General features: G+C 38.7%; 1 protein-coding gene across 2 annotated transcripts in view; it reads left to right on the top strand.

The window, feature by feature from the left end:
* The first annotated feature begins 62 nt into the window (after positions 1 to 62).
* RIC8A (RIC8 guanine nucleotide exchange factor A) overlaps positions 63 to 10873 on the top strand; it is a 37428-nt gene continuing 26617 nt past the window's right edge. The window contains exons 1-2 of one of the 2 annotated variants that reach the window (XM_083348979.1): positions 63 to 286; positions 8210 to 8391. In XM_083348979.1, the coding sequence (XP_083205105.1) occupies positions 8308 to 8391 (84 nt within the window). In that variant the 5' untranslated portion in view covers positions 63 to 286; positions 8210 to 8307. Of the gene's footprint in view, positions 287 to 4052; positions 4084 to 8209; positions 8392 to 10873 lie in introns of those variants that run through there. The other variant, XM_083348980.1, reaches the window with a different exon arrangement.

Raw genomic sequence — 10873 nt, 5'->3', positions numbered from 1 at the left:
GATAGGTCTTTCGGGGAAGGCGGGCTCCTTGGCCTAGAGAGCCTTACGCTGGTGCGCCGGCGGGGTGTTGCGCTTTGCCGCTGCGTGTGAATGAGGGCAGGGCTGTCCTGTAATAGGAAGCGGGCGCGGGCGCCTAGGCAAGCGGGGCTGAGAGGGATAAGGCAAGTCTTCGCGCGCGGAACGCCCGTCCGTCTCGGGAGCCAGGGGGAAGCTCCCCGCTGGAGCGCCTGTGGATTTCCCGCCCCAGGCAGAGAAATGCTGCGGGCGATCTTCTTTATTACGCAACGTAGGTAACTTCTGCTCTCGGTGGCTTTAGTGAGGCTTAAGTGTAGTCTCCCTTTTTTCTTTCCTCCCCTATACGGTCTCGATGTCAGCAGGCAAGAAAAGTAACAGCCCCGGGGCTTCCCGCGTGTTTTTAACGCTGGACTAAATATTAAATGATGGTCTTCCCACGACGCATTGACCCAATAGCTGACCCAACCAATTAAAGCCGAGCTCCCGGTGCCGACTCAACCTGCGTAATTGGTTTACGGTTCAGCGTTAGGTAAAAATGCCTTAGTTAAGTAAACCAGGGTTTAGCTTACCGGGATTTTGACATATGTGCAAACAGACGTAAACAAGGGTCACTTCATGATTTAATGGCAGAGGATGCCATTATCAGCTTTTTTATTGCAGAAAATATCTTTGATTAAAATTTTGCATTGGAGTTTACTATGTGGATGGAGAAAAAGAAGGGGACCACCTCGCAGTTTCAGTGGGGCATCTTTTTAGGTGGTGTCAATTGGCAAAGATCCCATTTCTCATCAGTGGGGAAATGGTACTCTGTGCTCTTCAGAGCTTGGGGAAAGCTGGAAATTATTTTCACTTTCTGTTTTTGAACAGTGCAACCTAATAGAGCCCCATATTGCATGTTTCATGTAGCCACATCTTTCCTGTATTGTGCAGATGAAAGCAAGAAATATTTCTTTTAGGAAAGTGGGTGTCTGCAGGTATATAGCATTGAATGCCATACCTGTCAGCTACTGCTTTGGTGTGGAAGCGCAGAGTCATAATTGTACCTCCAGTTAATTCCATCTAGGAAATTCTTGAGCATGAACTGAGTGACCTGATGGAGCTCCATAGGTCAGCACCTAAAATTATCTTCCCTTCTCATTTCCTCTGCCATTACATGTTCTTTTTGTGCCTTTATTATTGGTGAAAATAGTCATAGCCATCTTGGAGGAAGTATCTGTGTGTTTGTTTAGAGCTGACATTGACTTTGATGACACAATACATGTTGATGTTGATCAAAAAACTGCCACAACCCAGTTTACTAAACCTGCATATATATTTTTTTAAAAAAAAAGATGAGTAAGCTTCATATTTTATGTTAAGGCAGGAGTGCGTTGGCTCAGTGGTTAAAGATGCTGAGCTTGTTGTTTGAGACCCAAGCACCTCACCATGGGATAAGCTCCTATTACTTGCCCCAGCTTCTGTCCACCTAGTGGTTTGAAAGCATGCATTTGCGAGTAGATAAATAGATAACATTTCAGTGGAAAGTAAACAGCATTCTGTGTGCCTTCACTTACAGTCATGTTGTCCACATGATCATGGAAAGGCTCTTCAGACAACACAGTCTCCCTGGGCTAAGAAACAGAGATGAGCACCGCCCCCTAGAGTCAGAAATGATTGGACAGGGGAAACCTTTATCTTTACCTATCCTCAGGCATTATTGTGACAGAAATGCAATTTGCTTCTCTCACTTGTCAAGCAAATCTCCTTTGGAATAAGTTGGTCTACAGAAGTCCTAACATCTGTTTCCAATATCTTGCTCTAGTTGCAATACTGCTTGACAGTTAGATGGTTGAATGGTGCTCTTTTACAAAACCACTTGCAAAAGTGCTGCCAATAAATATATTTTTTGTCCTAGCAAGCAAGAATGCCCAGGTGTCACATGCAGATATGGTAGTACAGCAGTAGCAGGTACGTTGTTCAGCAGAAAGGGAAAACACTGATGTTAGAGCCAATTTTATTATGTTGATTTGCATACTATGCAAAAAGCAGCAGCATCTATTTTAAAAAAAACAACCCAAACACTTATTCAGACATGAATGTATTCAAGAAGCCCATATTTCAAACATTAGGTAAGAGTAAACATGTTTTGAAAGGGACATTAAGAAGTTTTAAGAGGTGAAATGGATGCAAGTATTTCTAAGGTGTAGAATATTATTATCTTTTAAAAATTCATCTTCCATCCCATTCCCTAAAATGCAAAAATGAATGTGAAGGTCACCAAAGGAATGCTAATAAGGTGTAGCTTTTGCTCCTCTTGTCACACATGTAAATCAATAATTTCAAATTAAATCTTGAAATGGTTTGTAACATTTATAATCTGTTACTCTGAATCTGTCTTGATTAATTTATTTTCAGATTTTAACAAAATCACAGAAAGGACCTTGCATCTACAGATAGAAGGAAAATAATTCTGCTAGGATCAAAAGAAAGTGATAGGAGTCAGTTTCCTGAAAAGGATAAAAATTTATAGAGACAAGGCTTGCCAAACTCAGATGAATTGTTATGGAGATGTAATGTTGCAATAAAAAGTGAAATAATTCAGTGTTCAAAAAGATCTCACATTCCCAGAGATGTAATTTGGTTTGGGGGCATTTCTTTACGAATAACTAGATATGGTTTATAAAGAAGTGACGGGGAAGTTCTTGTTTGTGATGCTCCATTCCTGTATGTAAATGGACTCCTTATGTAGTAGGGTAAATACATTTGAAGCTAGTGTAACATGGCCAACATTATGGAATCTGAATGAAGGGTAGTGGAAGTGAAATAATAATATAATGGATTCTCTCTCCTTTCCCTACTTATCGAAAAGGGAATCAGTTTAAAGAAGCCTTGTGCTACATCAGGGGGCAATTAATTTTCCTAAGGGGCCACATGAAAAACTGGGACTGTTATGTAGGGCTGAACCAATAGTGCTGTGAAGGTGTGTAGGTACCCGCACATGCATATAAATTGAAAAAACAATAGTCACCTTCAAAATAAAAATGATGCAGTGGTGTTGCACTTATTTGCATTTGATTTCTAATTTCCGATTGACTTCACGTGGGTAGGACAGGGAGAGCCAAAGGGCCAGATGTGGCCGAGGAGGCATAAAATACCCACATCTACACTACGTAGTCGTAAGGTAGCAGTAAGTGATTCTTGACTCATTCTGGTAGTCTTCGACTTACAACAGTGTAAGTGACTTTTTCACACAGCCATTGCAACATCGCCATGGTCACGTGATTAAAATGAAGACACTTGGAAACTGACTCACATTTATGACGGTTGCAGTGTCCTGTGGTCATGTGATCACCGTTTGCAACCTTCTGACAAGCAAACTCAATGGGGAAGCCAGATTCACTTGTTAATAATTTAACAGCTGCAGTGATTCACTTAACAGTTGTGGCAAGAAAGGTCGTAAAATGGGGCAAAATTCACTTAACAAATGTTTCACTTAGCCACAAAAATTTTGGTCTCAATTGTGGTCATGAGTTGAGGACTACCTGTATGTTCTGTCACAGATGATTTTGACACAGTGCTCCCATACCCTCTGAAGAATTATAGTCTGTTGTCTCTAAAGCTAAAAATTCAAGTCTTTGTCTGAACTCTTATTCTTTTGGATGCCTTCTCATGTGCTTAATGCTGATTTGTTGTCTCTGAATCAAGATTCAGTTGGATACGGCTGACAGTGTTCAGTGCCATGATTTAGATTTTATTTTTGTATAGTTTTGTATGAATTCTTTCCCATCAGCCTTGGATAGCTGTACAGTAGCTGCAGCTGTAGGAAAGCTTGTTAAAGGGGTAGAGCTCCCTAGAGGTCAGTTCTTTCTTTGCTATAATTTCTGGATCAGCAACCCTGCATTACAATTCCCCACTGCTCTCCCTGTTTTTCTGCTAGTGAGATTATTCGGAAGAAAGAAAACAACAGCAGTGTCTTCTCACTTGAAAATTGCATTATGAAGATTGAGGGAAGGTGGGATAGTTGCTTCATTCAAAAAAATGAAACAAAAATCTTAATAACTATATAAAGACAGCAATGCTATAAAGAAGGTAATTTTTGCTTTTCGCTTCTAGTTAGCTTTTTTAAAAATGTATTTACTGTTTTTAATGCAGGACACTGGCGCTGACTAGAATGGAATATACAGTGAAAAGGTGTTTGTCTTCTATTCTTGCTAGTTAAAAATATATAGCATATAAAAAGGCTATTTGCACAATATATTTTAAATAGATTATCTATTATGCTAAGAATGGATAAATAATGGCTGGTGGCAGAGTGTGTGAATGTTTTTAACGGATTCTAGATGTTGAATTTTGAAGGCGTCTCACCATGGAAGTAGCAGCAATACCACTCAACAGATCTCAAATAGACCTGATTATAACCTTTCCAGTTTGCCAGTTCATCTTTGTGTAAAGATCTTATCTGTTTTGCAGTATTCCGCTATATTCTGTTTGCAAATTGAAATTTTAAAAACCTGAAACAGCTTTTTCAAAATGTTTATTTTTCCGAAGAAAATGTGAAGTGGTATAGTTACAGGTGACTGTTACAGATTTAGTGTCAAGATATGCCAAATATCTTTGTCAGAGTGTCTCAGTCTCACTTCCAAATACTGTAAGATGAAGGACCTTGGTTCACAATCTATCACAACTCTTATCCTGAAAACCGTCATAAATCCTGCGACTTTCAGGATATGAATTGAGCACAAGGGAACTTTGTACTAAACATATCTGTGACCTATTCATTGATGTGCATAAGGAAACCTGGGCCAAACATGTAGAGAGAAACAGAATGCCTTTGGTTTTTGATGAATAATAAGACTAAATAAACAGAGTACAATTTATATATTGGTATATAATGACTTATTCAAACAAATACAGCAATAACAATAGCAACAAAAACCCTGGGGGGAAAAATCAGGAGTCGGGCAGCACCTTTTCTGACTAGTAGATTTATAAAAAGGAATCACCTCACTTCATGAGATGAAGCTTGTGTCTTTTAATAAAATTTCTTAATCAGAAAAAGTACTACTGCTCTCCTGATGTCCTCCCCCCCAGTAACATGGCTGCCCCTTCTAGTTCCGACAAAGAAACCTCCCTATGGGCCTCTGTTTCTTCATTTCCAGTAAATGGAATGAATTGCGTCATGGGAGTTTTTGGCCTTTTGGTCCTTGGTGAAGAAAAGGTTGAGAACCACTGCTCCACAGAATTCCTTATTTTTATGCTTTAATCTGGTTTAGTAATTGTGGTGGAGACTTTTCAAACCCTAATTTCTAAAAGTTACTAGATTGATTTCAGAGGATTTAGAAGACAAACCTGTCCCTAATTTCTGATAATAAATAGGCCAAAAATTATTTGGATGAATCAAGAAAACCATGAAGGAGCAGGTGAAACAAAAACATTTAAGATGATATACAGGGATGGCTTTTCCTATCTCTGCTGTTTTTAACAGCTGGGACTGAACATTTTTATAACTTACCTATTAACAAATCAAAATTGTAGATTTGAAAAATTGTAGTGAAATTGTGTGATCAGAAGTTTCTGTAGCATTTAAATTAGATGTAAATGCCATGAAGTTCCTTCCTCATTGGATTTCAGGGCTACAACAGCCAATTCCAGTTACAAGTTATTGGCTTTATGTAGAAATTACTTGTGATGGGTGGGGAGGTATTCTGTATCAGTTCTCTGCACAGAAGAAAGTTGATTATAATAATCTAATTTGTTTTTTAAAATGTTCAAGTTCTCTGCTGCATGTTTATAGTATGAAGAGTAGTCAAATGTTGTTGCTTCTTTTAAACAACTGTGAAGGGATACAGTCTACAATTTACAGATTGTTCCAAGCTTTGGGAAACCTGCTGATCCTGGCAGTTGCTCAGTGATATACACATTGTGGCACATTATTCCTCTTTATTTAAATGTTGTTTTATGCTGTTCTTGAATTTTGTAAATAAAGAACAACAAACAGTTTGCTTATTTTAAAACCACTTCATCATTTCTTTGGCAACTAAGTTGCCTGGTGCTTTCCATAGCAGATATGTAAACTGTGAAGGACAAACACTTTAGAAAGTGAGAAGTGACTGAAATAGTAGCATTCGTGATTTTCTGGGAACTGTTATTTGCAGTTCTGGTTTGTACCCAACAAATTCTCTAATATTTTCTGCCTCCCTACACAAACAATCAGGGAGCACCTGCTAAAGGTCCCCCCCGCTAGGAGGTACAGCATGCAGGGGCCTGAACACCAGATCTCTGTCTTTTGGAACAGGGGTCCCCAGCCCCCGGTCCGTGGACTGGTACCGGGCCATGGCATACCAGCAACCGGTCCGCACAAACAAGCAAAACCCCATCCATAGTATGCAGACAGTACACAAAACCATGCCCCCTCCGGTCCACAGAAAAACCTCTTTCCACATAACTGGTCCCTGATGCCCAAAAGGTTGGGGACCTCTGCTTTGGAATAGTTGCCTCCTGAACAAGGATGTCCCATTCCCCTAGCGACTCTCATTAGCTGATTAGAATATGGCTCTTCCAGAGGGTCTCTGGGGATTAATGTTACACAATAGCGCCATTTGTCAGAAATGCATAATTTTAATTTTTGACCACTAATTGTTATTTGAGTTAATTTTCTTCTGATGTTGCATTCTGTTTTTGCTATATAAGTTCTGTAAGCCATGTGGTTTGGTTAGTTACGTACATAAGTAAATGAAATGTGCACCATGTTCATTCCCTCCCATCCCCCACTATAAAAAGTCAGAATAGGTTCTACATAGGGAAAGATCTAAATGTTTTAAAAGAAGATACTCCAAAGTGGTCAATATTGATTTCCAAGAGTCATTGGGATTGTCCAAGATGTTGTTATTATTTCGTCTTCAATTTGATTCACAGTCTGGGACTGGTAAAAACTTAACAATTCAGGTCCTAACCAAGGACCTAAGAGCTGTTTAGGTAACATTTAAGTATATAGACAGTTCCAAATGGTTTTTTGCAAATTCAGAATATTCAGGTCTAATAAGTTCAAAATTTCCATGTATCTAGGTAGCACTTTGGGTATTGCTTCAAGGGCTCCTATCACTATTGGTGCAACCATTGATTTTTTCCTCCACAATTGCTCAACTTCAATTTGTAAATCACAATATTTCATTTTTTCCCTAGCTGTTTCTCTTCAATTTGTGCATCACCTGGTATTGCTATATCAATGAACCAGACTTTTTCTTTTCCACAATAGTGATGTCAGGTGTGTTGTGTGCCAGATGTCTGTCTGTTGTTGTTATTATTCATAGTACTATTAGTTAAAGCAGTGCTCATTAAATTATTTTCATATAATAAATGTTTGAAGGTTGATGAACAATCTGAAACTTTGTGAAGGGATCCATAAAATGAAGAGTTGGGGGGGTGTCATTTAAATCATAAGGTTAAGCATTATGATTGTGGCAAGCTCTTTTAACATCTGCCTTGATAGTGTGCTGGTCCCCTGCCCCTGTCACAGTTGTTACCATCGCATACTGTGACATGGACTGTGATTAGCATGACTACTGGAGGGATACAAACATACATCTGCATTCTTAAACAGCTACTGTGTTTATGGTGACACAGACCAAATGTTGAATCTAGAGATGTGGAGAACTTGGCAACCAAAGAGTTAAGGCCTTAGGGTGGAAAGGTTACCCCCCCCCCCAACCTCATGTTTTCTAAGCAGGATCAGAGATTTGAATCTGAGGGATGAGTCAGTTTGAGAGATACTCTGATTGGTGAGCACAGCTTTAGTGCATTTTCAGTCCTCCCATGTTTTTTCACCAGAAAATGTATTGCCATCGGAACCCAGCAAGGAGATATGGGTGGTTTTGCTGGGAATACATCCTCTTATTATTATAGGGGAATTTCTTTTCTTTTCTTTTATATTCATAGAGAGAAATGAGGACAATGGGTGGAGGAGGTGATTTGAGGAGCTACGGCATGTAGTTATCTGTTTTAAGGTAATCCTCCGAGTGGTGGAAGGGAAGGCTAGCTAGGTAATGCTTTGCTCAGAGGACATTTATAAAATGCTGAAAAGCCAAAAGAGGAAGAGGATTAGTGTGTAAGCAAGACAGCAAGCTACTGGCTGGTTTTACTGGAAGCTCCCATCTGCTTCGTACTTTGGCATCCTGGAGTGGCCAGGCTCGCTAATGTTCCTCCCTCTTCTCATCAGCTGTTTAACAAGGACTCTTTGCATCAGTAAATATCCAGCCACGCCACAAAGCCTTCTACTACATTTCACTGCGGTCGGTCCGGTTCCTCTGGGCAGACATGACACTCCAAGCTGTGCTAGAGACTGTAGAAAATGGGAAGCAAGATACAGTCCTCAAGGTGCTACAGATCTACAACCAGGAGGTGAGTTTTCATTGGGAATTGAGGCACCCCGATGGAGTCTTGAAGAATTCACATTGCATGTTTTAAGGCTGTTCTTGTGATTCTCCCTTCAGTTTCATCTGTCTGTGTCATTGGGCAATATGTTCTTGTTATTAATCTTTTAACCTAGGTATTTGGGGTTACTCTGTCCCTTCCTTTCTCAAAATGAGCTGCAGCTGGGGTGCTATAGCAAAAGTATGCTGTTCTGTGAGAATGAATCATGCCAGAGAAATAGTGGGGAGAACATTTCAGATGAAAAAGAGCAAAAAAACCTCAACAACAACCCCTAAGTGGCAGGCAGGCATATGGAATTCACAAATACACAGTCCTAGGAAGTTGTATATGTAAAGAATTAAAGTTGATTATTATTGGTTTAGATAAAATCTGCCACAACCTTGGAACTTTTCATATAACAACTGATATCACAAAATAAATAGTTGTGTTGATTAGATTTGCTTCAAAATGTTACACAACCTGAAATGTGCCCTTCAGTATTAAACATTTCTAGGAACGTGAAATCAAACTCTAATGAATATGCAGTTGTGGATTGATTTATATTTGCTTTTATTAGGGATACTTCTGCTCTATACATCTTTGTGACTTTCTCTGCAACAGATTTTCAGATTAGCTGCATGTAATATGTGTAACCCCAAATGTTATTTTCAAAGAGGAGAAAGAGAAGGAATATAAATATCAATTGGTAGGTTGCATTCTCTTCATACACATCTGTGAAGCTGCAATACAGGTAGTCCTCAACTTAAATCCAACTCAAGGGGATTTATGATCCAATTCAAAGATCCAACATCAGGTCCCCTTAGCAATCCTGTGACTGAACTTCAGCACTCAGCAACAAAGCTGTGTTTATAACCATTTGTAGTATCCAGCAGTCATGTGACTGCACTTTACAATATTTTGCCAAACATTTTGCACTTTGGCTTTTTGTCAAAATGGCATCCATAAGGAACCATCGGTTTGCTTAACAATTGCGGCTTAACAACCGTGGCATTCCCTCAGATTCATTTAACCACCTAGGTGATTCGGTTAACAACTCCCACAAAAAAGTAATAAGATCAGGTTGGTCATATGGCTGTCATGACATAACTATTCTGGTTGCATGTCAAGAACTACCTAAATACAATATTTGGCCATTGTCCATCCGTTGGGAGGAACTCTCTGAAACTTCAAGAACATTTTTTTTAAAACATTGTTAACCATAGAACCTTCCTAACTGGAAATGCTGTGGGAGAACGAGTCCTGCTACTGTCCAAAATTTTCAACCAGGAAGTTTTATCTTGGTGAAAACTGCTGTAATGACAGTATAAACAATTTTTACTCTGGGAGATAAAATATCAGATATATCTTGTCTTTTCAGATACTGGTTGTTTTTAACAATTTTGTTTAGAGAAAATATGATTGTAGTCCCATCGTTGCACTACAGAGAAGTTGAGACCTTTGTTAACATGTTTCTCCATCTGTCTCAGTATGTGGTGGGTAGATGCCATTCTCAGAAAACACATGAATGATTCATGGGTACCTCTCAATATGGAAAGAGGCTAATGCTGAGGCTTTCTAAGAATTTGTGCCAGATAACTCCAGAAGGTACTGCATAATAGATAAAGCAAAACATATGGCAATTCCTTTCCTAGTTAATAATAACAGAGAAATATATCTTGTTCCAAAAAGAGCTGATATAATTCTAAAAGTAGCAGTTATAGTCCATGTTCCTCTTTCAAGCTGTCACCACCCAAAAGTAGCTGGGAATGGATTGTTTGATGTCCTAGCTTCTAACTAGGCTATAGTATGTTGAGAACAGTGCTAGGCATGTTTTTTTCAAGATAGCAAGCTGGAGGTTTTCATTTATGGAGGAACAGAAATAGAACTGCCTTTAACTGCAATTTTTTTTAAAAAAATTCTGGGATAAAATATGCTATGATAAATGAAAATTCTTGGATTATATTAGAGCTGGTGTCTCTGTTTTCAGTAACTAAAAGTGGCACAGAAATATAGTCTCCTTATAAATAAACTGCTTTGAATTTTTATTTTTTATTGCCAAATAAAGTAAAGTCTATTAATGGACTTCAAAAATGGAATAACAATTGTATTAATACAATTTAAATAAGTGAAACAATTGACAAAGTCATTTAAATCTCCTTCTTCAGAACATAATTTGGCAATTGGGAAGAAACTTCTATTAAGCTAAAGGTATTGCCATTTGGGAAAATTTGGACAAAAATCCCAGTTTAAGAACTGGGCCACCTGGGATATCATTAGAGGCTAATGAGAAATGCCTCAGTTAAAAAAAAGATAATGAGAGGCAAACCTATGCCTGAAGTCTTGCTCATTATCTTCATCTGAAATGTGCAGTGGTAGAAAAAGTTTTGTAATCATCCGGTCCACGTTTAAATTATAATGTCAAGCCAGTGCATGTTTGAGCTGACTATTTACCTTAGAATATACCTTAAAA

Source organism: Vipera ursinii (assembly GCF_947247035.1).
Source record: "Vipera ursinii genome assembly, chromosome: 1".
Lineage (NCBI taxonomy): Eukaryota > Metazoa > Chordata > Lepidosauria > Squamata > Viperidae > Vipera > Vipera ursinii.
Note: the sequence above shows the minus strand (reverse complement) of the source record. Positions and strands in the feature narration are given on the sequence as shown.